Source organism: Meleagris gallopavo, chromosome 23, assembly GCF_905368555.1.
Source record: "Meleagris gallopavo chromosome 23, MGAL_WU_HG_1.1, whole genome shotgun sequence".
Taxonomy (NCBI): domain Eukaryota; kingdom Metazoa; phylum Chordata; class Aves; order Galliformes; family Phasianidae; genus Meleagris; species Meleagris gallopavo.
The window spans coordinates 4930408-4953654 of record NC_139426.1 but is presented as its reverse complement, the minus strand read 5'-3'; the positions used below and the strand labels follow the sequence as shown (position 1 = coordinate 4953654).

The window sequence follows — 23247 nt, the reverse complement described above, 5'->3', positions numbered from 1 at the left end:
AAGATGGCTGGTAAAGGGCATCTTAGAAACACAGGAAAACCTTTGTATGCAATATATGCGTGAGTTGAGTCACTAATTTGTGGCAGGGAAGTGCTGCTGAATCGAGTTTCTTGGGATTCAGCACTCGGTGTTGCGACACCCATAAACCAGAGTGCAACACCCACCACCTCCTCGTTAATCTCATTAGTTTTGGCATGGGTGTGGAACATGTCCCCAGGGAGTTTTGTGGTGCTTTCCACAGCCTGCCCAGGGCCTGCTAGCCTGTCAGGTGCTGGCGGAGATGAGAGGGCCCGTTTTGAGATCTAAATCTCACATACTGTGAGGTATTGATGTCCTTCTCTTGAAACGTGGAGGGAGGTCTGTGTGGGAAGGAGGACAGTAGTGTGAGGAGGGAGGCCTGGCCTTCGCCCCTAATGGCGGCCATCATGGCGGCTTGGTTGCCATGGTGACAGGGATTGGGGGAGAGGAAGGGGGGAAGCCCTACAAAATGGTGCCCAGGGCCCTGGGGATGCATCAGGCCATCATGTTTGCATTCAAACCTACTCACAGCACCCCAGGCTTCGATCTCCATTTAATTAAACCCCATTAATCCCCTCTCCACAGCAGAGGAGGCCCCACAAGCCAAAGGGCCCTCGTGGGCCACAGGTGGGGGATGGTGTAATCCATTGCAGGAGATGAAAAACAAGAGAAAAAGCAAAAAATATATATACTGTGACATGCTCAAACCAGGCAGCTGCACAACAAACTGTGTTTCGATACAGGGAGAAGCAATGTCCTTGGAGAAATAAGGAGCTGCAACTGACACAGAGCTGTGTTGTGCCCGTTGCTTGGGTAAAGGACAAAAAAGTACAACAAAAAACCTGAACAAAACAAACACAAGAAGGAAAGCAGCTGGGTTTTGGTGTCACGGGGGTTTCCCTGGCTACCGCGGGTGCAGGGAGGAGCAAAGGGAGCCTCTGTAAATAACTTTATGGCTTTTATTGCAGGAAGAGTGATGTGCGGGGTGCTGGAGTTGTTCGTGGTTATGCATTGCATGGGGGATTGCTAACTAAGTAGGATATATTTTGTTTTGGTGTTCGAGGCCATGAGAGCATTCCTGAGGAGCTCGGAGGAGTGTTTTCAACTCAAACAGCAAAGAACCACAATAGGGAAACACAAAGGGTCAGACATCATCCTGAAGGTACGGTGAGCATGCCATGGGGGTAAATGATGGATGGGAAAGGTGTCAGAAATTAGAGGGAGAAAAGGGGCATGGCTATGCTGGCATTAGCAAGGGTGTAATCCCAGATGCAAAGCAGAGGGGCTAACTGCCCATTTTCATGCTTTGGATGTAAGTAGGGTGACACGCTACAAGCCTAAGTGCCCCATCTGTGCAGACACCCGAGGTCAGGCTGGAGGGGCTCTGAGAGCTGATGGAGCTGGGGTGTCCCTCAGTGCAGGGGATTTGGACCTGGTGATCTTTAGGTCCCTTCCAGCTTGAAGGGTTCTATGATTCTATGATATAAGGTTGGCAAAGACGTCCAAGATCATCCAGAGGGCTGGGCAAATCCGCAGCAGTAACACAGCCCCAATTGCTCTCCAAGGTTTTTCCCACTGATTGCTGCTGTCAGTCTGCAGGGGCAGAGGAGCACCATGCAGCCCTTGAGTTCACCGGGTGGGAGAATGGATTCGTCCTGCAGGACCTCAATTCCCCACAGGGCACCTTTGTGAATGGCTGCCAGGTGCAGAACGCGGCCGTGCACGTGGGACCAGGAGACATCCTGCGCTTCGGGGCTCAGGGAGCATCCTTTGAGCTGGTGGTGGATGGAGTCCCCCAGGTAAGGCAGGCTCTGAAACGGGCCTGTGGTTTTACATGATATCAAGGGGGTGTCATGCTCTCAGGCTTTTATTCTTAAATCATCAAGAAATAAAAAGCTGGAGCTCCCTCTGCTGAAGAAATTCAGGCAACTCAGTAGGGTGAAGGAAGCATGGAGCAGATTTCTGGTGGCAAGCCCATCAGAACTTGTGGAAATAGGTCTTGGGAAGATGTGAAAGCATTGGGAAATGGGCTTTAGGTCTCTTTCAACTGAATTTTCCGTTGAGTCTTTCCTTAGGTCCTAGCGTTAAAGGTCCAAATGAGAGGAAATTAATAAGCAAATACACTATTGGTGCTTTTCTTGGTAGTGCCGTGCACAACTGCAGGCTCTGTTCTGCACAGAAGGCCAGAGCATCGCAGCTTGACCTGTGGAAACAACAGAAATCCAAAGCAATTGTAAATACGGGGTCAAATCTAGTGGAAGTCTTCTATTCCTGGGAATAGGGCCAGTAGTGCATGTGGGCTATAAGAGTATTTAAAATCAATTCAATCACATTTATTTTTATTGTGGTGGCTCTTGAGGAATCCTAAGCAAACAGAGATTGAGAACGGTGCTGGAAAACTGCGTGCCTGGCAGCCCAGCCTGGGATCAAAGGTGAATGAATGGCACTCTGTGTACTCAGATACTGCTTTTGGATGACTCAACAAGGTTCTTTGTGTTGGAAGATGACCCCACGAACGTGCCCAGAATGCTCAGCCCAAGAGGAGAAAATGCATTTTTGCAGGATGAATCCATTCACCTGGCGGGCTAAGGCTGTGCAGGTGAAGTTTGTTCCAGCTGGAGCACCCAGCACTTTGATTTCCAAAAGCAGACATGCAGCCTGCACACAAAAATGCAGTTATGCACAGTGGCACAGAAAAAGCATTGTCAGCCTCTTTATTGCTCTGGGCTTGATGATCCTCCTTTGATATAATAGCTTTGAAGCCTGACACCGCTGACTGCAGAGTGTAAATCACTTCTCCATTTCGCTGTGTGAAGTGTTTACAGTGTTTAATGTAGGAAGGCTTCTCTCTCATTTTCAGTGGTATTAAGGATGAACATGCTCTGAAGAAGAGGAGCACCCAGACACAAGAGCTAAGACCTCCATTATGAAAAATAAATCCCTAGCTCTGAATGTATAACAGCATGTAAAGCAGGCTGGCGTTCTCTACCTTTCCCACTAAACTGTTGCAGAAAAAGGGCTGAAAATCTCTTACCCCCTTATTAACAACACAGTCTTGTTCCCCAGCAGAAACCCTCCTATCCATTGGCACAGCGTTGCACGTCGTGGGCTGGACAGGAGGCTGCAGAGCCCCAGCATGGTGCCCACCTCCCCTTGCTGCAATCCCAGCATCGCTCCAGCACCTGGGTTGGCCCCACACCCCATCCACCACTCCGCAAGCGACCCGTAAGTGCATGGACCCGGAGTGCAACCACAACCATCCCAATGGATGTGCTCAACCAGCTGCCTGCAGAGAGACCAGGTAATTCCATATGGCTGCAGGAAAGATTTTGCTGTGACAGTAAAGGGACTGTTGGTTCTCAGCATCAAACAGGGCTGATCTGAGCAGAGACGGTTTTGATGCACGCTGGTAAATGATGAGCATCACAGCCAGTTAGTTGTGATTCCTTACCAAGCAAAGCTAATTGGACCCTGCGTGCTAGCAGTGGCATTCGGGTTGGTTGAGAAAGGTGCTGTGAAAAAACACTGGGGAATGCCATTGCCTGGGTAACTTAGGGTGACATTTCCTCTTCCTTGTTCCTCGTGTGCGATGTTGAGCAGCGATCGCTTTATCTCCCTCGCTGACTCATGCACCTATTCTGGTCTCCTGACTGAAGCAGTGGGTTGATTCCTTGGCTGTGCAGTTACAGGCTGCCTTGAGTAAAGGAACATAAAAGAGATCCATATCTGATGTGTTTCTTAAAGGCGGAGTGTGCAATGGTGGAGCAAAGGTGACGGCTCGTGGGGATGAACTGGTGGAACAGTAGAAGGATGGGAAGAGGCTTCTTCTGGTTATAGCAGATTACACCATGATTTGTATGGACCCCATCCCAAGTTGGAAGGGTCACAGAGCCCAACTCCTGATAGGATCATAGGATCACAGAATCATTCAGGTTGTAAAAGACCTCTAAGATCATCCAGTCCAATCATCCACCAACCACCAGTACTGCCCACCAACCACGTTCCTCAGTGCCACATCTCCACACTGAACACCTCCAAGGTTGGTGACCCAACAACCTCCCTGGGCAGCTGTGCCAATGCCCAACCACTCTTTCAGAGAAGTTTTCCTAATATCCAATTGAATCACCCCAAGATCAAGCTATATTTCAATAGTTCATGGGAGTTTTGCTGTTATTAACAGCATTAGCAAGACAAAATCATTCATAAACAACCAAAATAATACTCCAGAGCAAAGAACATTGCTATGCAGACCCAGAGCCATAAAGCCATGTGCAAAACATGGAATTCCATAGACAGTAATGGAGCGAAGCTCCTGTAGACCAATGTAGGCCTTTGGCATCCAGCTGAAAATAGGATCCTGGGCAGAGGAGAGAGACCTTACAGGAGTTCGATAGAGAATGTGTTATAGCACACCCACCCAGGTTTGATCACATCGTTTGATTTGTGAAATAGAGCCAAGAGAATCAGTGTGTGTTAATCTTTTAACTCTTCCTGTGCTGTAAGCAGTGAACGTAGAGCGTCTTTCTTTGGGGCTGGCCAAAAAAACCAACTGGTTTTGAAACTGGTGTTGAAACACCAAAGGAGCCTTCATCCACTGTGTCTGTATGTGTCTTTGGTTTTTCAAGTTCCTCAGAAGTGCATGAACTCCTTTCTCTTGTGTAGGCTCTATTGGTAAGAGTCTTTTTAGTGCCAGATGAGAGTACGAACTAAGAATTGACTACTGCCCTGGAATGGTTTTTAGACAAGAGAGGGATATGCAGTAAGCCCCCATCCTGCAGGTTTTCTGCTATTTTCTCTGCTTTCGTTCAGCCTGGACCACCAACTCAAGCAGCAGTGGGATGGGAGACCCTTTCCTAGGGATTCACAGCACGGATTGCTCCCTGCAGGAAAAGGTGATGCTGGGGAGAGGGGAAAGGGTGCACCCCATAGTTGTGCTGGGGGGAGGAACATGGTGACAGTGTGCAAAATCATAGAATCGTAGATCTGCTGACCAACAGATGTAATCTATCTGCAGGATGAAAAGCTGCTGAGCCTGGAAAAGGAAATGGGCCGTCTCTCTTCTTTTGAAGCAGAATCAAAGCAGAAGGATACGGTGATAAGGGACCTTCAGGGGGAACTGGCATCGATGGCCAAGAGCATGGCTGCTGTGAGAAATGATGTGGAGCTGACCCAGAGGCTTCTAACCTTTGAGAGAGAAATTAGGGCCAAAACAGAAGAGATCAAAGCCTTAAAGGAGCAGGTATACAATGGCCAAATGGGCACCGGTGTCCTATAGGAGGGGTTATTGTAGCTGAAGGGGTTTCTCTTTTAATGCCATCAGGTCAACCATGCTGTTCTGCGAGAACTGAGACTGGGAGGGGGTTCATGGCAAGCTGAAGCCTTTCAGATAACAGGGAGCTCTTTGTGGGGCTTAGAAGCGCTGCCTTTGAGCTTAAAGCAAAAGAAGGGTCACTGGAGCTAAAAGTTTCCTGGTGAAGTGTGTGCATTGTCCTCTGTTTTAGATCAGCAACCTGCAGAAGGGCTCGAGTGAAGTTTTTAGCCATTCCCTTCAGGAAAGAGACCTGGAAATGAGAAGCCTGAGAAGAGAAAGTGAGAAGCTAAAGAGGGATCACGCTTTGACCACAGGTATTTTCTTCCTCGGTAGAACTCCTTGCAGGGGCTCTGAGCACCTGAGGACTGGCTCTGGAAGGCGACCCCACATTTGCAAGGCTGTTCTGGTAATAGATACTTTGCAGTGGCTCCTAAAAATTGCCCTGACATAGAGATGTAATGGAAACTGATCCATCAGAGCTGCTCATCCTCCAGGGAGCATATGCTGCAGGGCTCAGGGGGACTCGCTAATGATGCTGTTGTGGGATAATGTCCAGCACGGCGTGCCAGGAGCCAGATCTGCACTCCAAGTTGTGCAGTTGTCAGAGATGGAGGCTTGCCACTCGGTGCCCAGAGGGCTTCTGCAGGGAAATGCTTGGTTTTCATCTCCCTACCTTGTTTTGATCAGGCCTCGTGACCAGCTTGCAAAGGGAGATTGCTGTGAAAGAACAGAAAATTCAGCAGCTCAAGCAGGAGGTGGAAAAAACAAAAAAGGCAAACAGAGAAAAGGACAACCAGCTGGCGGTTGTGTCTGCCAAGGTTAGTGTCCCCAGTGCTGGTCTCATAGGTGCGTTGGCATGGAAAAGGAAGATCAGAAGGGTCGTGTTTCTCTCTGTTAAGGATTCGTTGGATATTAGGAAAAATTTCTTTACTGAAAGAGCAGTGATGCACTGGCACAGGCTGCCCACGGAGGTGATGTTGGGGTGTTCAAGAAAAGTTTAGATGTTGTACTAAGGGACATGGCCAGTTGGTATGGTGGGATGGGCTGGGGTTGGAATGATGATCTCAAAGGTCATTTCCAGCCTTAACGATTCCATGGTTCCATGACCAGCAGCTCTTTTAGCACAAGCACAGTAAGTGCAGGGCTGTGTCTCTGCCTTTGTACACTGCAAAATGCCCACAGCAAGGTGTCAGGTTCCCCAGATGAATTCCCCTCCTTGTTGTGCGTGCAGGTACTCAGTGACCTGAATTTTGGGAACACTGTGGCTGTTTGTGTGCTCTGGGCACTGGTGCCAAGATCCTGCTGAGGAGCCATGGAAACCCGCTCTTAGCGATGCTCTCTGCAGCCAAGCCTGATTTTTCCCTTACAGAAAGCTGCCTGGACAGCATTTTTCCTCTCCCAGCCAAACTATGATTAGATATGGGCCTGTTAACGTGTCAGTGCTGTTGTGCTCTTGATGCCATGATTGCCCTACCATGGGCACTCCCACTCATCAGCTAGCCATCAGGCAGCTGAGCACTTCACTGTGCTGTAGGACTGAAGGATGTGCTGACATCTCCAGCAGAAATGACAGTATCTGACCAGCCTGCTAATTTTTTCCCTCGGTTGCTCTTTGTTCTAGTGCTCTAGAATTAAAGAGGAAATGAAGCGTGAACTTGGAGAGAGGGAAATGACTGCGTACCAAAAAGTGAGCTTCTAGTTGGTTTGGGGTGATATGACATGGTAAGAGAAGTGTTGTGTATCCCACTCCTGTAAAGAAAAGGATTGAACTCTCATAACAAAGTAGAGTAGATGTCAACTCCTGGCAAAATTGGAATATCACACCGCAGTGCAGGATGTGGTGAGGCCATGGCACAGGTTGCCTAAAGATGTTGTGGATGTTCCATGCCTGGAGGTGCTCAAAGCCAGGTTGGATGGGACCTTGGGTAACCTGAGCTGATGGGGGGGCAGCCACCCCATGGCAAAGGGTTGGAACTGGATGATATTTGAGATCCCTTCCAACCCAACCGTCCTATGGTTCTGTGATCTTTGAGATCACTTCCAAACCAAGACATCCTAGATGATACTGTCATAAGATATAACCTATCAATCTATCAGCTGTGAAAATAGGTTGGAATAAAATAGCAGAGTAAATGAAATGAGAGAGATGGGTAGAATGTCCTGCTTGTTCTTCATATTCTTCAAGATTTCCTCTAGTGAAACTTTCTGCTGTCCTGGACTCTTGCAGCGTATCGGAGAGCTGGAATGTGAGCTGAAGGGATTGCAGGAAGAGGTTCAGAAGTACCACAGTGAGCAGAAAGCCATCCAAACACAGCTGGCAGAAAAAGTCAAGGTGAACCTCAGCACCCAAAGTAGCAGCTCATCCATCTGATGGGAATGGTGGCTAGCTGGGCTACATAGAAGCCCAACCGGTAGAACTTTGATGTTGAAATGCTTTGTTGTTGCAGGTTGAAGAGGAGCTGAAAAGCACCTGCAAGAGGAAATCCCTGCAGCTGCAGGAGATGGGGCGCAGGGAGAGCCTGCTGAAGTCTGATGTGGATCGGGCCCAAGGGCAGGTAGGGGGAGATGGATGAGGTGTTCCTGTGGGCTGCAGGCAGTGAAAGTGCTGCTTCCCTCATGGGAAAGGACATCTGTGGAAGGCAGATTGTGAGTTCAGGGAAGGAAATACTGAGCACTGAACTCAGATTATATCTGGTCAGTAGGCTCAGCATTAAGGGCTTGTCAGAAGGATTTCTTCTGTGGTGATAGAGGATGGTCATGATCCAAGATGCTCTCAGTGTTGATTGTTGTAGGGTTTTGTAGGGCACTGAAGTGGAGTCTGTGTTGATTCTCAGTGATTATTGTTTTCCTGTGTTAATCTCTGCTGTAGCTAGAGTCTTTCAAAAGCCAAGTGATGCGAGTGTGCAGCCCACAAGCAGCAGGAGAGGCAGGGAAGGTCATCACAGTGCAGCAGGTGAGTGCAGAGACCATGTCAGAGTTGCTCAGAGCCTCCAAAACCCACTAGGGTTTGAGGATACTGCAGAACAGCCACAGCTCCAGCCAGCTTCACATATGTCAAGTGTGGCCACCCCAGATGAATGACCATGCACCGTAACATAAAGAAAGTTTGGCCATTCTCCATCTCCTCCAGAGCTTGGCTGGAGTCCTGGGGCTTCCACTGGGAAAAGCCCAGGAGCCCAGCATGGCCGACCAACTGCAGGCTTTGGTCACTGCCACGGATGTTTCTGGCCCCAGTGGATTGCCCAGGGAGCTGTGGGTGCCCCATTCCTGGAGGTTCCCAAGGTCATGGATGGGCCCTGGGCAGCTTGAAATGGTGGGGGGCAACCAGCCCATGGCAGGAGGGTGGGGCTGGGTGGGCTTCAAGGTCTCCTCCAACCCACCCATTCTATGGTTCCTCAGCTGAAGAATGGTGCGTGGTGCTTTGTTCTCCTTTGGCAGGTAGTCAAGAAGGTCCAGCATATCTGGGAGGAAAACCAACAAAGTCAGGCACGAGAGAAGTGCCTCCAGGAGGAAATAAGCTCCAAGCTCTCGAAGGAAAAGGAGATGACTGAAAATGTGGAGGTGTTCAAAAAATCACTGCGTGAGCTCCAGGTCAATCATTTAAATTCTGTTTACAACATTCCAGCTGGGAGATAAGGGGCACAAGGAGTTCTGTTGGCCTGAGGACAGGTCAGAGACAAGGTTATGCCTGCATCAGCAGTAGAAAGCCTTGTGAGAGGTGAGCTTAGCCCTCAGAAAGCACTGGTTTGAAGGGAACAGAACCTGCCACTCCAGCACCCTGCCCTGTGTTGCTCCTACCCAAAGATATTATTGAATGAAAGCTCTCAGTGAATGGATAAATCTTGGGGCTGTCACAGAGATCTTAGGTGATTTGTCTATTATGTGAATTGTGGAGGCTGGCACATTGATGGGTTTTATTCTTTGTAGATATTCCTGAGGGCCTCATTCTGCAGCAGCAGCTTGAGGAGTGAGCTCACCAAGCTGGAGGCCATGCTTGTGGACCCATTGGTGTTGGACATACATGCAGCAGTGGTGGAAATCACACATGTGGTCCTGTCCTGGCTGGAGGAAGCAGAACAGCTGCTGACAAACACGGGGTTGGAGCTGCCCACTTCCAAAAAAGGTGCCTGCTCCAGGGGCATCCCAACTCTTTGCTCCCCACTGGGGTCCCAGAGGTTGGTGGGTGTTCATGTGTGCACTGTATTGTCTGCAAATTATGAGTTTGGGAAGTTGGAACTGGATGATCTTGGAGGTCCCTTCCAATCCAACCATCCTATGATTCTATAATCTTTGAGATCCCTTTCAGCCCAACCATTCTATGGGTCTATAATCTTTGAGATCCCTTCTAAGCCAGTCATCCTCTGGTTCTATAATCTTTGGGGCCCCTTCCAACCCAAACATCCTATGGTTCTTCAGTCTTTGAGGTCTCTTCCAACCCAAGCCATTCAATGATTCTATGGCTTGCCATCATTGTTATTCAGTTGTAGTGGTTTTTTTCCTTGGTGGCATGTTGGAAATGAATCTTTGCAGAGATTGTAACAGTGTTTGATAAGGAAAATGTAATCTCCCAGTGAGAATCTGGGCTTTTTTCAATCTCCCTGAGATGTCTGGGGGATGGCAGCAATTTAATCAGTGCTAGATTTGAATAAAAAGCCTGATGGTGTTAAAAATGAGATATCCAAAAAGCCCCTACAGTAATACCCTGTTTGCTTTTGCAGGATTGACAGCTTGTCTCAAGAGGTTGTTGGAAAAGTATCAGGAAACTGAACGAAGGAATGAAATGTTGCAGGTTAAAATGTGTGCATGCGTGTATATACGTGTACATGCAATTGAGTTGGGAATTGGTGAACCACTGACCACCATTGGTGAACATGGAGATACAGTGAAGAGAGCCAGTGTAGAAACTCAATAAGGAACGTGCAGTAGCAGAGACCCCTGGAGCTCCAGATAACACCTAAGAATAGAAAAGTCTTCAACTTAAGAGGGGAATCTGTTGTGTCCATATTGCTAAATGGACGAGTTGGACTTCATGGCTCTCTTCTGAATTGTTTGTTAGTGCACGTACACAAGGTGGAGTGGGTTCTGTTTTATTTTGTTTGCTTTGTTTTGCTCTGCTGCTAATGCATTTCGGTCAGCAGAAGTTTTTGCTGTTTCCTCATAGGCCCAATTAGAGGAGGTCCAGGAGTCACGGGATGCTCTGCTGCAGGAGCACCTGGAAGAGCTGAAAGCAAAACACGAGCAAGACTTACAGATAAAAATCAATCAGATTATATCGGAAAAAGAGGAGGAGAAGGCAAAGGTATGGCAGCGTGGTTGTTTTTCAGAAACAGGCCTCTTACAAAGACAAAAAGGTTTCTATGTAAGTGTTGCTTAGCAAGAGGAAGAAGTCTATAGCCCCAAAATCAAAATGTGTAGGGGCATTTGTCCCACAACAGGGCAGTGATCCTATGAATTTCTTTCCTCACCTAAATCAAGTTAGTTTGCCTTACTCTATGATTTTATCTTCATTGAAAATGCGGGCTGTTCAATCTCAGATTCTGGAGAGCACTGTTCTGAAGGAGGAGAAGCACAAGCAATGCTTGGATGAAGAAAAGAAGAGGGTCCAGGACTTGGAGAGCCACCTGAGAAGTATGGCTGAGGTCAGTGATGTGCGTGGGAGGCAAAGCAGAGCTGGTTTCGATTGGGACTGGCAGTGTTGTCAGGATCTGTTGGTGGATATTTTACTCTCACACATGAAAACACACATAGAGGTATATGGTTGGAGATCCATCTTCAATAGGATGAGAGGTGATGGCTTTAAGTTGTGCCAGGGGAGGTTGGGTTTGGATGTCTCTCAGGAAGAGAGGTGGAATTGGCACAGGCTGCCCAGGAAGGTGGTGGAGTAACCATCTCTGGAGGTGTTCAATGTGAGATGTGGCACATATTTAATGGGCATCGTGGGTGTTGGACTTGGTGATCTTAGAGGCCTTTTCCGACATTCATGACTCTATGATCTTCTTGAGCATTGCTCTTTTCCTCCCGTAGATAATTGAAGGGAAGTCCAAAGAGCAGGAGGTGACGGATCTCAAACTTCAAGAAGCTGTGCATGACCTAGAGGAAACCACAACCCGAGAGGTAGCTCCAGCAACCCTACTTTGCACAGAGGATGTGGCATAGATATGGTTCTCTTGCACAAGATTTCCTCATTCCTTCCTGGTGATGCTCATCGTGTTTCTGCAGAATAACATGTACAACTGAAATCACACGTCTTGTTTCCTAGATGATGCTAAAGCAGCAGGTACTCACACAAGACGAGCAGCTCAAGATCCTCCAGGATGAGAGAGAGGTACTGAAATGGAAAACGCAGGAAGAAATAGCAGAATATAAAGAGCAAATTAAGCAACACTCTCGGACAATTGTTGCGTTAGAAGACAGATTGCTGGAGGCCGAGCAGCAGCAAAAGGCACTAAAGGAGGAAAACATTGTGCTTGTGGAAAGAATAAAAGGTAGCGAAGGGTTGTGTGGGTGCTGGGCTGGGGGTACCCACAGCAAGTGGAGGGGCAAATAGAGACAGTAGTGAGGGTTGTCAGAACATAGAAAGAGCCCTGTGATGCTCTTAAGGCTCTGTTTCACTGTGAGCTGCCATACATTGTTTGGGGTATTTGGTGACTTTTGGTAGTGCATCATTGGCATGGATAGGGACTTCCCACTGGAGAAGGGCTCTTTGCCCTCAAGAAAGCAGACGTGAACTTGTGCCAAAAGGACCTAAGAAATGGTGTAAATACTGCTACAAGGGTCCAAGAAACACGGCTTTCCAAAGAAAGGCTAGTTGTGGTCTTCAGAAATCATAGAACCATAGAATGGTTGGAGTTGGAAGGGACCCTAAAGGCCATCTGGTCCAACCCCCTGCAATGAACAAGGACACCCACAGCTCCATCAGTGCTCAGAGCCCCTCCACCTTGAGTGTCTCCAGGGATGGGGACGTGAAGATGTCACAAAGGAGAGGATATATGGAGTATTGCCCTTGTAAGGCTGCAGAACCCAGTGTGTTCTCACAGCCTGGTTGGTCCTGGATCTGAGCAGCCAAGATAGACACAAGTGTCTGGCCTATGGGTATTGCTGCTAAGACCTCTTCCATCATTCCCCATAGCACTTCAGGATGATGCCTGCAGGTCTACATCAGGAGCTTCCCAGGAGGCCAAAGAGTCTCATTGCTGTGGTCTGTAAGTGTCTGCGAGTGCTTGCTCTGGTTTGGAGGGTGTTAGAGAATGGGAGTTATCCAGAGGAGAGCTTTGAGGAGATAAAGGGGATGATCTCAGCATAACAGTAAATGCTGCCTGCACGTGGGTTGTCCTGGGTGGGGGCTGAGGCAAGCACAGACTCTGCAAAATAAATCTTTCTTGGGAGCTGTGAGATTTGTGAGTATCTTTCTCACGAATTTCAGAGAAGAGCTGGCTGCCATGCAGAGCATTCTCCAGGCCAAAGAGGCTACCATTGTGGGATTAACAAAGGAGCTCTCAGAAACCAGGGCCAGGATGTCAGACATGAGAGGTTGGTGAGCTATGTGTGTGATATCCAGCATGTTCCCATTCCTGCAGAGCTATGGCAAGGCTAAGTAGAAGGAGAAAGGCATGCACAGATAGTAGGGAATAGACCTAAATCACTTTCCTAAATGATGCTGTTGTTCAGCCCTGGGTTAAGCAGGATGTCCGTTCCCTTTGACCATGTAAATTTCATAGAATCATAAAATCATTAAAGTTGGAAAAGACCACTGAGACCTCAAGTCCAACTGCCAACCCATCACCACCCTGCCCGCTAAACCATGTCACAGAATCATAGTCATAGTAATCATAGTAAGGTTGGAAAAGTCCACCAAGATCATCAGGTTCAACCATCAAACCGAACTACAGAGACCACTGTGCTGAATGCAGAGATAGTCATAAACCCATGCAACTCTGCTGTGCTTAGGAGAGCTCAGCGAGAAGCAGAAGGCAGAGCTGGAGCAGAGCCTGCACCGTGTGAAAAGCCAGGAGTGTGAGCTTTTCATGCTCAGGGGGAAGCTGTTGGAGATGTCAGACCTCGTGGCGAAGAAGGATCGAGAGCTTCAAGCAGCAGCTGCAGAGTTAAGGTAGGACCTGCTGGGAGGTGATGGCCCGTGGATCCCCAAGAGTTGAGTGCATGTTGGTAACTTCCATGGGGCAAAAGATAGGTTTGAGTATGAACGAATCAAACTAAGCTACGTTAACTCTATGGAAATGTCCCATGTTCTGAAGGTGAGATGGTGAGGAGCTCGTGCAAATGGGCTTGTAATGAAATCCCTGCTTGGTGCTATGCTCTGACACACACCGTGGTTGCTGTCCTGGTTGTTGTTCCATGCAAGCCATTGTGTTGACCCTCATCTGCCACAGCTGTACTGCGTGCTTTTGTCTCTTGGCACAGGAAAGCCCAAGAAGACTGCAAAGCACTCAAGGATGCATCTCGACGAATGGCAGAAGAGCTGGAGACGCTTCCACAGGCACAGGCTATTCCTGCCACACCAGAGGAATCTTCTGAGCAGGTAATCCTGCAGGGACACTTTGGAAAAGTCAGATGTTGTGTATGCTAATGGCAGTTGTAATTGGCAATTAGAGTTGTAACAGCTCCCTGAAAGATCTGTGACTCTTCCATCCCCTTCCCAACCTTGCTCCGCAATGGATGTCGGCAAAAGTAGGTTGGGGTTAGTGTGTGGGAGCCGTATTTTGTTGTGCAGGAAAGGGAGAAACAGTTCTAGTTCTCCCATGCTGTGCTGAATCACCATCTGAATTCCTGAGTCTTAGAGAACTGAATAAATCAAAGGTGGTTCCAGCAGCAGATGGAGGGACTGCAGAAATGGTACAGGCTGTACCGCAACAGCGGCAGACATGGTGCCAGCTGGAAGAGTTCGTGTTGGCCAAGCGGTGACTCATGGCTAGATGGGAGCAGGAGGCATTGCCTTCCTCCTTCTCAGCAAGAGGTGGTGAGAAACATGAAGTTAGAAATCCTCCAGAGGAGAATAAATTGCCACTGCAGGGTGGAAATGGTGAGATCACAGTGGCAGCTGGCAGCTCTCATCAGGTTTTAATTGGGTGCTCACCCCGTTCTGTAACAGGTGTTAGTCATCATGCTGATGGGGCTGGGAGGGTGAAACGTGAGTGTGAGTGCACAGATGTGTTATAAAAGGGAATAAGTGTGAGACTGTGGATAAATGGTTGGGTTGGGTGAGAACTATCCGGGCTTGGAATTCCAGGAGCTGGCATTGGACCTGGCCAACCTGGGTGTGAGATGCAGAGGCCTCAGGCACGAGGAGACAATCCAACGGCAAAAAGAAGGCTTGGCGGAGCTCCGGGAAAGGATCAAGGTGCTGGAGAAGACACAGGCTGCTGGTAAGCACAGTGTGATGTGCCTTTGGTAGGAATGGAAGATGCAACTGCAGGCCTGGCTGGAGCCTTTGCACCTGGCAAGTCTCAGAGCCAGTGTTGTATCATAGAATTGGAATGGTTGGGTTGGAAGAGACCTTAAAGAGCCCAAATGCCGTGGGCTGGTTGCCCTTCCACCAGATCAGGCTGCCCAGTCCAACCTGGCCTTGGGCAACACCAAGAATGGGGCATCCTCAGCTTCATGATTCCATGGTGTTTGGTTTCCTTCAGCTGTCATGGGCAGGGCCAGCGAGCTGCTCGTGGTACAGAAGGCAGCCCTTCCAGAGAAGGTCGCCCAGAAAGCAGGACTCAAGGTGGAACCAACTCCACCGCCAGGTGCAGAATTCAAGTGCAGCAAGGTAAGAAGACATTGGTGTAAAGATGTTCAATGGAATGGGAAGATCAAGTCCTTGGGATACAAGAGGGAAAAGAAACCAGGAGGGAGGCCTGGGGCCTGTCAGTGTGCAGGAAGCTCAATCAGCATGTCACTTCTGTGCAGTGTCTGGGCCAACTTCCAGATGGGAGCTCACGTGGGGCCATGAGCTTGGAAGTGTTGGAAGACTCAGAGCTCAGTGAGAGGATGGTACGTCGGCAGCAGATGTGGTAAAAGAATCACTGAAGCATGGAATGGTCAGGTTTGGAGGGACCTCCAAGATCATCCAGTTCCAACCCCCTGCCATGGGCTGGTTGCCCCCCACCAAATCTGGCCCATTCTTGGCTTTGGGCACCTGCAGGGCAAGAATAGATTTTCTGGGTACAGCAGGAGTGCCAAGCATGGCATGGCCCTGCCTAGGAGCCTGGAACACTCCATAATGTGGGGCATCATCTTCCCAGTGATCAAATGAATGAACCCATCTGGATAACTCCTTAAGAGGGGAAACAGTGTAGAAATGAAACAACTGGGAGTGCACAAATAGGTTTACATGCAGCATCTGAATCTCTCGAAAGATGAAAGCGGAGTGGGAGCAGATGGCTGAGTGCAGCGATCGTTTTTGAAGTAAGACTTGGCAGGCCTGGTAAATAATTCATCCTCTATTCTTTTTGCAGTACCTTGACTTAATCTGTGCTCTGGGAAGGCTGATGAATATGAAGGAGCTGGAAGGAATGCAGCCCATGGAGCATCTTCCCCAGGAAGAAAGGGAAAAAGTGGGGCAGCAGAGACGGAGGGAACTGGGACTGTTGTATGAGAGGATCAGCAAGCTGAAGGATCGCCTGGAAAGGAAGGAGGAAAGGCTCCAAGAGTGTGAGACCAGCATCGAGCAGCTCAGGTACAGCAAGGTGATGGAGGTTCCTCCCAGGAGTGATGGTGTGAGAGCCTGAAGCACATTATGGCTTGGGGCAGCAGGGATCCACAGCCCCACTCCATGGATGCTGGGCTCTGCTTTGGGTATGTTGGAGATGGGCTCTGAAATGCCAGGGAAGGGACCACAGCCAAGGCAGTATCAATGGGGTGTCCGTATGGGGTGCACAGGGAGAAAACCACGAATGGAGGTTTCATCTCGGTCCAGGCAGGAAGAGAGGGGCTGGGGTGGTGGTGAAAGACCCACACTGGTGTTTCCCAAAGGCTGAACCAAGAGTCCCTGCAAACATACCAGGAAGAGATGCTGAGACTGGAAGATGAAGTCTACAGGGAAGCAGAAGAGAAAGCTCTGCTGAGAGAGGCTCTGGAGAGGACGAGGGCAGAGCTGGGCCAGGAGAAGAAGTTGAACCAGGCAGCACGGCAGCGCAAGGTGGGAGTACTGGAGTAGGACACATCAGTGTGAGAACAACCAAGGCAGCTCCTGCAAGGATGCAAAGATGATTTTCCATTTTTTATCCAGAGCCTTGCAGAGGATGGGGAGAAGAGAAAGGAGAAGGAGCTGCCCAACCGTGTCCGCTCTTCCAAAGAACGAGGAGGGAAGGTATGGCATGCTGGTACACACTGAAAGCAAAGCACAGTGGGACTTGGAAGCAAGATGTCCATGGTCACAGGGAGCATATCTCATGTAAGGGGATGATGCATAGTTCTGTGCCATGTTCTCTCCCAGATGGCCACACGTGGCAGGCCTGACCATAGCCAGCCCTGGAGGTGTTCATTGTGAAGATGTGGCACTGAGGGATGCAGTCAATGGGCACGGTGGGTTGGGGTTGGGGTTGGGGTTGGACTGGATGGTGTCTCAGAGGTCTTTTGCAACCGTAATGATTCTGTAATTCTAAGTTTATGCAATGTCTGCTTTTGCAGCCCAGAGCCCAACAGCCATCCCTCTTGGTGAAGATGAAGTCAAGGGAGCGTGTGGTGGGAGAGCTCGAGGTGATGGGCAGCACGTAGGAGCAGCACCACGGGGACATTCTGCTCACAGAGCTGTACAGCAAGGAACTGTGTTGGGGTTGGACGTGGCACCATGTAGGCATGTATCTGGGGGAAGAATGCCTATGTGAAGCCATCCCACAGTGACCAGGACTGCTGGAGGGACTGTGACATGCCCAGGGCCAAATGATGCTGCAGGATGTGTACCGTAAAGCTTAAGGAAGTGGCAGAAGACAGGTTATGTGAATGCAGCCAGAATGTGTGGGTGAAGCTGATGGTGTCAAGTCTGATCTCTGTGCCATGACGGCTCCTCCGTCCCCACAGCATCATGGGGGCACAGGGAGAATAAAAGGGGGGGGGGGGGCAAGGGGGAGAAGCTGGAACAAGGTACTGCGAGATGGGAAGAAGGCAGAGAAGGAGCTGTGCTCACCTACAGCTGTGTGGCATTGGAACGTGTCTGGGGAGAGCAGGGCCAGGTCTGTGCCGAGTGGGGCATGGTGCTCGTGGGTACCCAGTGGGGTGCAATGGGCAGCTCCTGGGGCAGGTTTTGGGGTCAGGTGCTGTCCTGTAGATCTGAGCATGGTTGTGTTCAACTTTGGGACAACCCCTGGCTCCAAATACTGTGGACACAGAGCTGGAAGCCCATCCATGCCCTTCATGCACTCTGTGTCTGCAGGGGCTCTGGGTTGGGCTGTGCCGTTTGTCTACCGCCAAACAATGCACGGAGCTGATGCTGGTGGGACCCTAAGGGGGGGAACCCTGGCAGGCTGACAACCCCCGAGCCTGGAGGTGCTGGAGTGCCCCGAGAAGATGCGTCCCCCCCTCTTTGCTAAGCGGCTGCCGGGGCGGAGCGGGGCGGAGCTGCGTCTGTTCGCCCATCCATCCATCCATCCGGGCACCATGGCGGAGGAGCTGGCGGAGCGGCTGGGCCGACGGTTGGGGATGCGGGAAGGGGATGCGGAGCAGCAACAGCAGCAGCAGCAGGATGCGGAGCCCACCCCGGTGCCTCCTGGCAGCCCAGCGATGCGGGCGGTGGGCAGCGAAGGTTCGCCCGGGGGCGGCCGGAGGCTCTTCAGCCCCGCGGCGGAGTTCCGTGAGTTCTCCCGGCGGCAGCTCCGTGACATGGAGAGACTCTTCCGACAGTGAGTGTGGAGGGGAAACCCCCCCATGGGACCCCCAGGAGAGACCCTGGGGAGGGACCATCGGACAGAGGGTCCCCATTGCCCTGATCGCATCCCCTATGCTTTGGAAGCCCGCAGCCCCTGATGGGGAACTGGCGGGGGGAAGGGGGGGCGGTTATGGAAGCCCCCAGCCCCTTTGCAGGACCCGCCCAGCCCTCGGCTGACGGTGGGAGGGGTCCTTTGGACTCTTCTGCAGGGGAGATCTCTGGGGTTCCCCCACTTCCTTGCAGGGGGCTCCCCTCATCTTCTCATCCCTGGGACCCCCTCTTGGCTCCCTGTGGAAGGAATCCATGGGACACCCCCTTGGCTCACCACGATGCCCCCCCCATTTCTGCACAGGAGTTGAGTCTCAGGACACCCTCTCAGCTCCTTGCAGCATCCTACCACCCTACAAACTCTTTCAGAAGGGTACCCCTGGATGCAACCCCCCCACAACCTTGCAGAGGGGACCCCAGGACCCTCAGAGTAGTCTGGAAAAGGGATACAGGACCCCCCAACCCCAGGACCTCCACCCTGGCCATGCACACAGCTTTGGGCTGCGGCAGTGGTGTTGTCACATCCTCAGTGCCGTCCCCACGTGTCCCCATGTGTGATGTTGCAAGCTTGGGTCAGTGAGCTCAGTCAGCCGGGGGGGGGGGAGGTGAGCAGAAAGACGTGGAAACGTGCAGGGGGAAAGAGGCTGTAGAAGGAGGGGATCAGCCCCCCCTCAGCCCTATGCACTGTGCAGCATGTGGCCATGGGTGCTGTGCCCGTGGGCAGATGGCAGCAGCACGGGGTCTGGTTGCAGAGCAGGACGTGCACGCCCGCACGCACCGCAGCGAGAGGAGCAGCATGGCAGCTGCAGGGCTGCAAGCAAAGGGGGGTCACCAAGGGGGAAGCATGGGGATGGGGTGATGGTGTGGGGCTGAGCCTAGCCCCTGCCTCGCTGCATGCATGGTTTGTCCTCTCTCCTACCTTCCCCCGCTGCGTTAAAGGATTGCGACGCAGGAGAGCCCACCCCAGTGGATGCAGAGCTGCAGCCAGGGGCTCGCTTTGCAGCAGTGGAGCTCACAGCCATGTGATGCCAGCAGAAAGCACGAGGGCTCTGTGCTGGGGCACAGTGTGAGCTGCACCATGCTGCGGCTGCGGGGACAAATGAGTCACAGCCCCGCAGAGCTGCATGTCGCTTCCTGTAGGCTGAGCAAGGAGAAGTCGAAAGTGCATCCTATAGAGCCCAGCTCAGTCCTATAGGCACATAGGGTTCACCCCTTTGCTGCACGGAGCTGGTGGCACACTTGGCAGCAAGCTGCTGGGTACCCGTGCCAGAAACCACGCTCAATGGGCAGAGAGTGCTGAGGATGCTCCTGGGAACCATTAGTGGTTGGATAGAACCAGAAGTGGTTTGGCACAGCAGCCCAGCGCGACAGTGAGGATGTGCCCCGTGATGAGGATTTACCACCTCCCTGCAGGTATGACGCAGGGAAGGATGGCTTCATTGACCTGATGGAGCTGAAGCTGATGATGGAGAAGCTGGGAGCACCGCAGACCCACCTGGGCCTGAAAAACATGATCAAGGAGGTGGACGAGGACCTGGACAGCAAGCTGAGCTTCCGCGAGGTGAGCGCAGGGGTTGGGTTGTGGCTGTGTCCCTTGGTGAGGAGATGGATGGCACATCCCTGATGGTGATATCCCACCTCGTGCTGCAGTTCCTGCTGATTTTCCGCAAGGCAGCAGCAGGTGAGCTGCAGGAGGACAGCGGGCTGCACGCACTGGCACGGCTCTCCGAGATTGACGTCTCAACGGAGGGCGTGAAGGGAGCCAAGAGCTTCTTCGAGGCCAAGGTAAGTGTTGAGCAACCACTGGGCGTTGGGGACATGGCCAACGTGCCACCATACTGCACGCAATGGGGACAGGGCCAATGTGTCACCATCCCCAGGCACAGGCGGTCACCGAGGGCAGCCGCTTCGAGGAGGAGATCCGTGCAGAGCAGGAGGAGAAGAGGCGGCAGGCGGAGGAGATGAAGCAGCGCAAGGCAGCTTTCAAAGAGCTGCAGTCAGCATTTGCTCAATGACCACAGCACATGGAAGGAGCCACGCCACGCCGTCACCATTCCCTGCGTGTCATCAAGCCCACGACTCGTGCCAAGCTGGTGGCAGCTGTCACTGTGCTTGGTGCCACGGAGCAGGCGGGTCCACCCATCCCACTGCACCCCAACGTTGGGTTGGAGGTGGCCTTGGCTCCCCTTGGGCTGCTGGCTTATTTTGGTGAAAGATGCCCATAAAGGCCACCGAGGGGAGAGAAGCTTTATTTTTTGTGTGTCTGTCTTCTAAGCACCCGAAGGGACGGCGTCTCAAATGCTGTCCCTCCAGGAGTGGTTGTGCCGATGACTGTGATGTCCCACGAAGGTGTTGTCTCAACAGCTGCTTCCATTCTGTTGTATGGATGTGTTGTTTGCCGTGTTGTTTTTTTTTTTTTCTTTTTAAATCCCAAATAAATATTATATTTCCTAAGTGTTGCGCTTGCCCATGCCCAGGGTTGGGTGACAGAATGGGACCCCCACGTCCCCTCATGGCTGGGGACACGGTCAGGGCCACATCTGTGGGGTTGTACATGGGACAAGTGTATCCATTCCCAGGTGGGTCCCGATAAGAAATAGCACAAGGTGGGCACGCAGGCTGTGGGATTTGGCCACCTGTTAGCAGGGGGAAGGCCACATGCCCAAGGGCAGGAGGTGGCACAGCCAACATATAAGACGGTGGGCTCTTCGGTTCTGCCACACTGGAAGCCTACAACCATGCTGGAGGCCGTGTGTCTCGCCGTCCTGCTGGGCTACGGTGGGTGAGGGTGTGAGGAGGGGGTTGTCGGTGGGGCTGGGGGCCGTGCCCACGCTGATGTCCCCACGCTGGTGTCACACAGCCTATGGATGCGGGCAGCCGGCAGTGCCACCGCTGTTAGGCGCTCGCGTGGTGGGCGGTGAGGATGCCCGTGCTCACAGCTGGCCGTGGCAGGTAAGGGGGGACCGTGTGCCACGTGGGGTCCATCCCCACTGTTGGTGGCACGGGGATGGGTGGCCACTACCCGTCGTGACTCCGTGCCGCCGTCCAGATCTCACTGCAGTACAGCCGCAACGGTGCCTGGAGTCACACCTGTGGAGGAACCCTCATTTCTCCCAGCTGGGTGCTGACAGCTGCACATTGCATCAGGTAGGGTTGGGGGGGCATCCATGGGGGACAGAACCCCACACGTCTGCCCCCATGCTGATGGCCATCGACAGCTCCACCCTGACGTACCGCGTGGTGCTGGGAGAGCACGACCTGGCAGTGGAGGACGACGGTGCGGTGGTGGCTGAGGTGGAGAAGATCGTTGTGCACGAGAAGTGGAACTCCTTCCTCATCATGTAGGGCAGCAAAGGGAGAAGGGAGGGGGGTGTGCCAACCCAAGGTTGGGTGTGGGGATGGGTCTGGCAGTGGGCTGGTGTGGGGTTGGCAGTGTTCTACAGGGTTTGGTTGGTGATGCTCTACAGGATTTGGTTGGAGGCATTCTATTGGGTTTGGTTGACGGTTCTCTAGGGGGTTTGGTTGGTGGTGTTCCACAGGGTTTGGTTGGAGGCACTATTGGGTTTGGTTGACAGTTCTCTACAGGGTTTGGCTGGTGGTGCTCTACAGGGTTTGGTTGGAGGCACTCTAAGGGGTTTGGTTGGTGGTGTTCTACAGGGTTTGTTAAGTGACATTCTACGTGGTTTAGTTGGTGATGCTCTACAGGGTTTAGTTGGAGGCACTATTTGGTTTGGTTGACATGCCTCTACAGGGTTTGGTTGATGGTACTCTACAGGGTTTGGTTGGAGGCACTCTATAGGGTTTGGTTGGTGGTGTTCCACAGGGTTTAGTTGGAGGCACTATTGGGTTTGGTTGACAGTTCTCTACAGGGTTTGGTTGGAGGCATTCTATTGGGTTTGGTTGACGGTTCTCTATGGGGTTTGGTTGGTGATCCTCTACAAGGTTTGGTTGGCGGCTCTCTACAGGGTTGGTTGGCGAGTCTCTACAGGGTTGGTTGGCTGTGATCTATGGGTTTTTGTCATTGCAGCAATGACATTGCATTGATCAAGTTGTCAGAGCCAGTGCAGGAGAGTGACACCATCCAGGCTGCCTGCCTGCCACCCAGTGAGCTGGAGCTGGAGAACGGCTACCCCTGCGAGATCACTGGCTGGGGACGCCTCTGGAGTAAGTGGGGTGACCACAGAGGGAACTGAATGGGGTCAGCACTGGATATGGGTGCAACTTGAGGCTGTCGTTGCAGCCAACGGGCCGCTGGCCGAGGTCTTGCAGCAGGCCCTGCTGCCCGTGGTGGACTACGCAACGTGCTCACAGAGAGACTGGTGGGGCAGCCTGGTGAGGACCTCCATGGTTTGTGCTGGTGGTGACGGCGTCGTCTCGGGATGCAACGTGAGTGAGGGGGCTGCTGGCCATCCCCAATGGCTGCGGTGAGGTTGGAAGAATGAAGATGGGGAGCTGTGGGGTGTATGGGTGTAACACGGCGCCCTGCCTGGGTAGGGGGATTCGGGCGGCCCCCTGAGCTGCCAACGGAATGGCCTGTGGGAGGTGCATGGCATCGTCAGCTTCGGCTCCTCCTGGGGCTGCAACACAGCCAAGAAACCAACAGTCTTCACAAGGGTGTCCGCCTACATCGACTGGATCAACGAGGTGAGAGCAGAGCTTAGGTGCGTGTTCTCCCCGTCCTTCTCCACGTGAAGGTCTGACCACGATCTCATCCTTTTGTCTTTGGCAGAAAATCAGTGAGAATTGAGGATGTGCAGAGCGGATCACGTATTGAGGTGTGCAATAAAGGGAAACAGCCAGCCTTGTGTGTCCCTGTGGTTATTTGAAGGGTGTAAGGGGGACACGTAGTGGAGCCAGGGCCCAGCCACTGGAGGGGGATGAGCCCCCATGGAGCTGAGTCTACACCTCTACACTCTGTATTTCTTTAATCTTTCCTACATTGGAAAGATTCTTTAATTTACAGCGTGCCAGCGATGTGGGATGCAATTAGGGTGAAGGACAG

General features: G+C 51.8%; 3 protein-coding genes across 13 annotated transcripts; all 3 read left to right on the top strand.

Moving 5' to 3' along the window:
• The first annotated feature begins 854 nt into the window (after positions 1–854).
• Positions 855–17299, top strand: FHAD1 (forkhead associated phosphopeptide binding domain 1). 10 transcript variants are annotated; one of them, XM_085242464.1, is made up of 30 exons: positions 855–1180; positions 1584–1817; positions 3085–3319; positions 4828–4910; positions 5033–5257; positions 5520–5643; positions 6017–6147; positions 6951–7016; positions 7557–7661; positions 7777–7884; positions 8199–8282; positions 8768–8920; positions 9257–9452; positions 10048–10118; positions 10491–10628; positions 10864–10968; positions 11354–11443; positions 11589–11814; positions 12459–12531; positions 12753–12859; positions 13277–13436; positions 13748–13865; positions 14574–14709; positions 14974–15101; positions 15242–15325; positions 15790–16010; positions 16307–16472; positions 16563–16643; positions 16770–16858; positions 16964–17299. In XM_085242464.1, the coding sequence occupies exons 1-29, from the start codon at positions 1085–1087 to the stop codon at positions 16821–16823; spliced, it is 3798 nt and encodes a 1265-aa protein (XP_085098590.1). In that variant the 5' UTR covers positions 855–1084; the 3' UTR covers positions 16824–16858; positions 16964–17299. The 10 variants fall into 10 exon arrangements, with proteins under 10 accessions (XP_085098590.1, XP_085098587.1, XP_085098594.1 ...); XM_085242461.1 differs by lacking the exon at positions 16770–16858 and having other exon boundaries at positions 856–1180; XM_085242468.1 differs by lacking the exon at positions 16770–16858 and having other exon boundaries at positions 857–1180; positions 1722–1817.
• Positions 17300–17408: 109 nt separating this feature from the next.
• EFHD2 (EF-hand domain family member D2) lies at positions 17409–20699 on the top strand. Of its 2 annotated transcripts, none has more exons than XM_010722943.4 (4): positions 17409–18171; positions 19659–19806; positions 19896–20030; positions 20126–20699. In XM_010722943.4, exons 1-4 carry the CDS (start codon positions 17840–17842, stop codon positions 20258–20260), a joined length of 750 nt encoding a protein of 249 aa, XP_010721245.1. In that variant the 5' UTR covers positions 17409–17839; the 3' UTR covers positions 20261–20699. The 2 variants fall into 2 exon arrangements, with proteins under 2 accessions (XP_010721245.1, XP_085098609.1); XM_085242483.1 differs by having other exon boundaries at positions 20103–20699.
• Positions 20700–20841: 142 nt separating this feature from the next.
• On the top strand, positions 20842–23014 carry CTRC (chymotrypsin C). The gene is made up of 6 exons (XM_085242487.1): positions 20842–21197; positions 21295–21392; positions 21464–21586; positions 22273–22409; positions 22486–22631; positions 22740–23014. The coding sequence occupies exons 1-6, from the start codon at positions 20904–20906 to the stop codon at positions 22935–22937; spliced, it is 996 nt and encodes a 331-aa protein (XP_085098613.1). The 5' UTR covers positions 20842–20903; the 3' UTR covers positions 22938–23014.
• Positions 23015–23247: the final 233 nt, after the last annotated feature.

Excerpts from the sequence above, each read along its gene's own strand:
- EFHD2 (XM_010722943.4), top strand. The coding sequence starts at position 17,840 with ATGCGTCCCCCCCTCTTTGCTAAGCGGCTGCCGGGGCGGAGCGGGGCG. Across the intron at positions 18,172-19,658 it reads ATGGAGAGACTCTTCCGACA|GTATGACGCAGGGAAGGATG; the intron begins GTGAGTGTGGAG and ends ACCTCCCTGCAG. Across the intron at positions 19,807-19,895 it reads GCAAGCTGAGCTTCCGCGAG|TTCCTGCTGATTTTCCGCAA; the intron begins GTGAGCGCAGGG and ends CTCGTGCTGCAG.
- CTRC (XM_085242487.1), top strand. The coding sequence starts at position 20,904 with ATGCCCAAGGGCAGGAGGTGGCACAGCCAACATATAAGACGGTGGGCT. Across the intron at positions 22,410-22,485 it reads TGGCTGGGGACGCCTCTGGA|CCAACGGGCCGCTGGCCGAG; the intron begins GTAAGTGGGGTG and ends CTGTCGTTGCAG. Across the intron at positions 22,632-22,739 it reads GCGTCGTCTCGGGATGCAAC|GGGGATTCGGGCGGCCCCCT; the intron begins GTGAGTGAGGGG and ends CTGCCTGGGTAG.
- FHAD1 (XM_085242461.1), top strand. The coding sequence starts at position 1,085 with ATGAGAGCATTCCTGAGGAGCTCGGAGGAGTGTTTTCAACTCAAACAG. Across the intron at positions 8,283-8,767 it reads AGGTCATCACAGTGCAGCAG|GTAGTCAAGAAGGTCCAGCA; the intron begins GTGAGTGCAGAG and ends CTCCTTTGGCAG. Across the intron at positions 13,437-13,747 it reads GCAGCAGCTGCAGAGTTAAG|GAAAGCCCAAGAAGACTGCA; the intron begins GTAGGACCTGCT and ends CTCTTGGCACAG.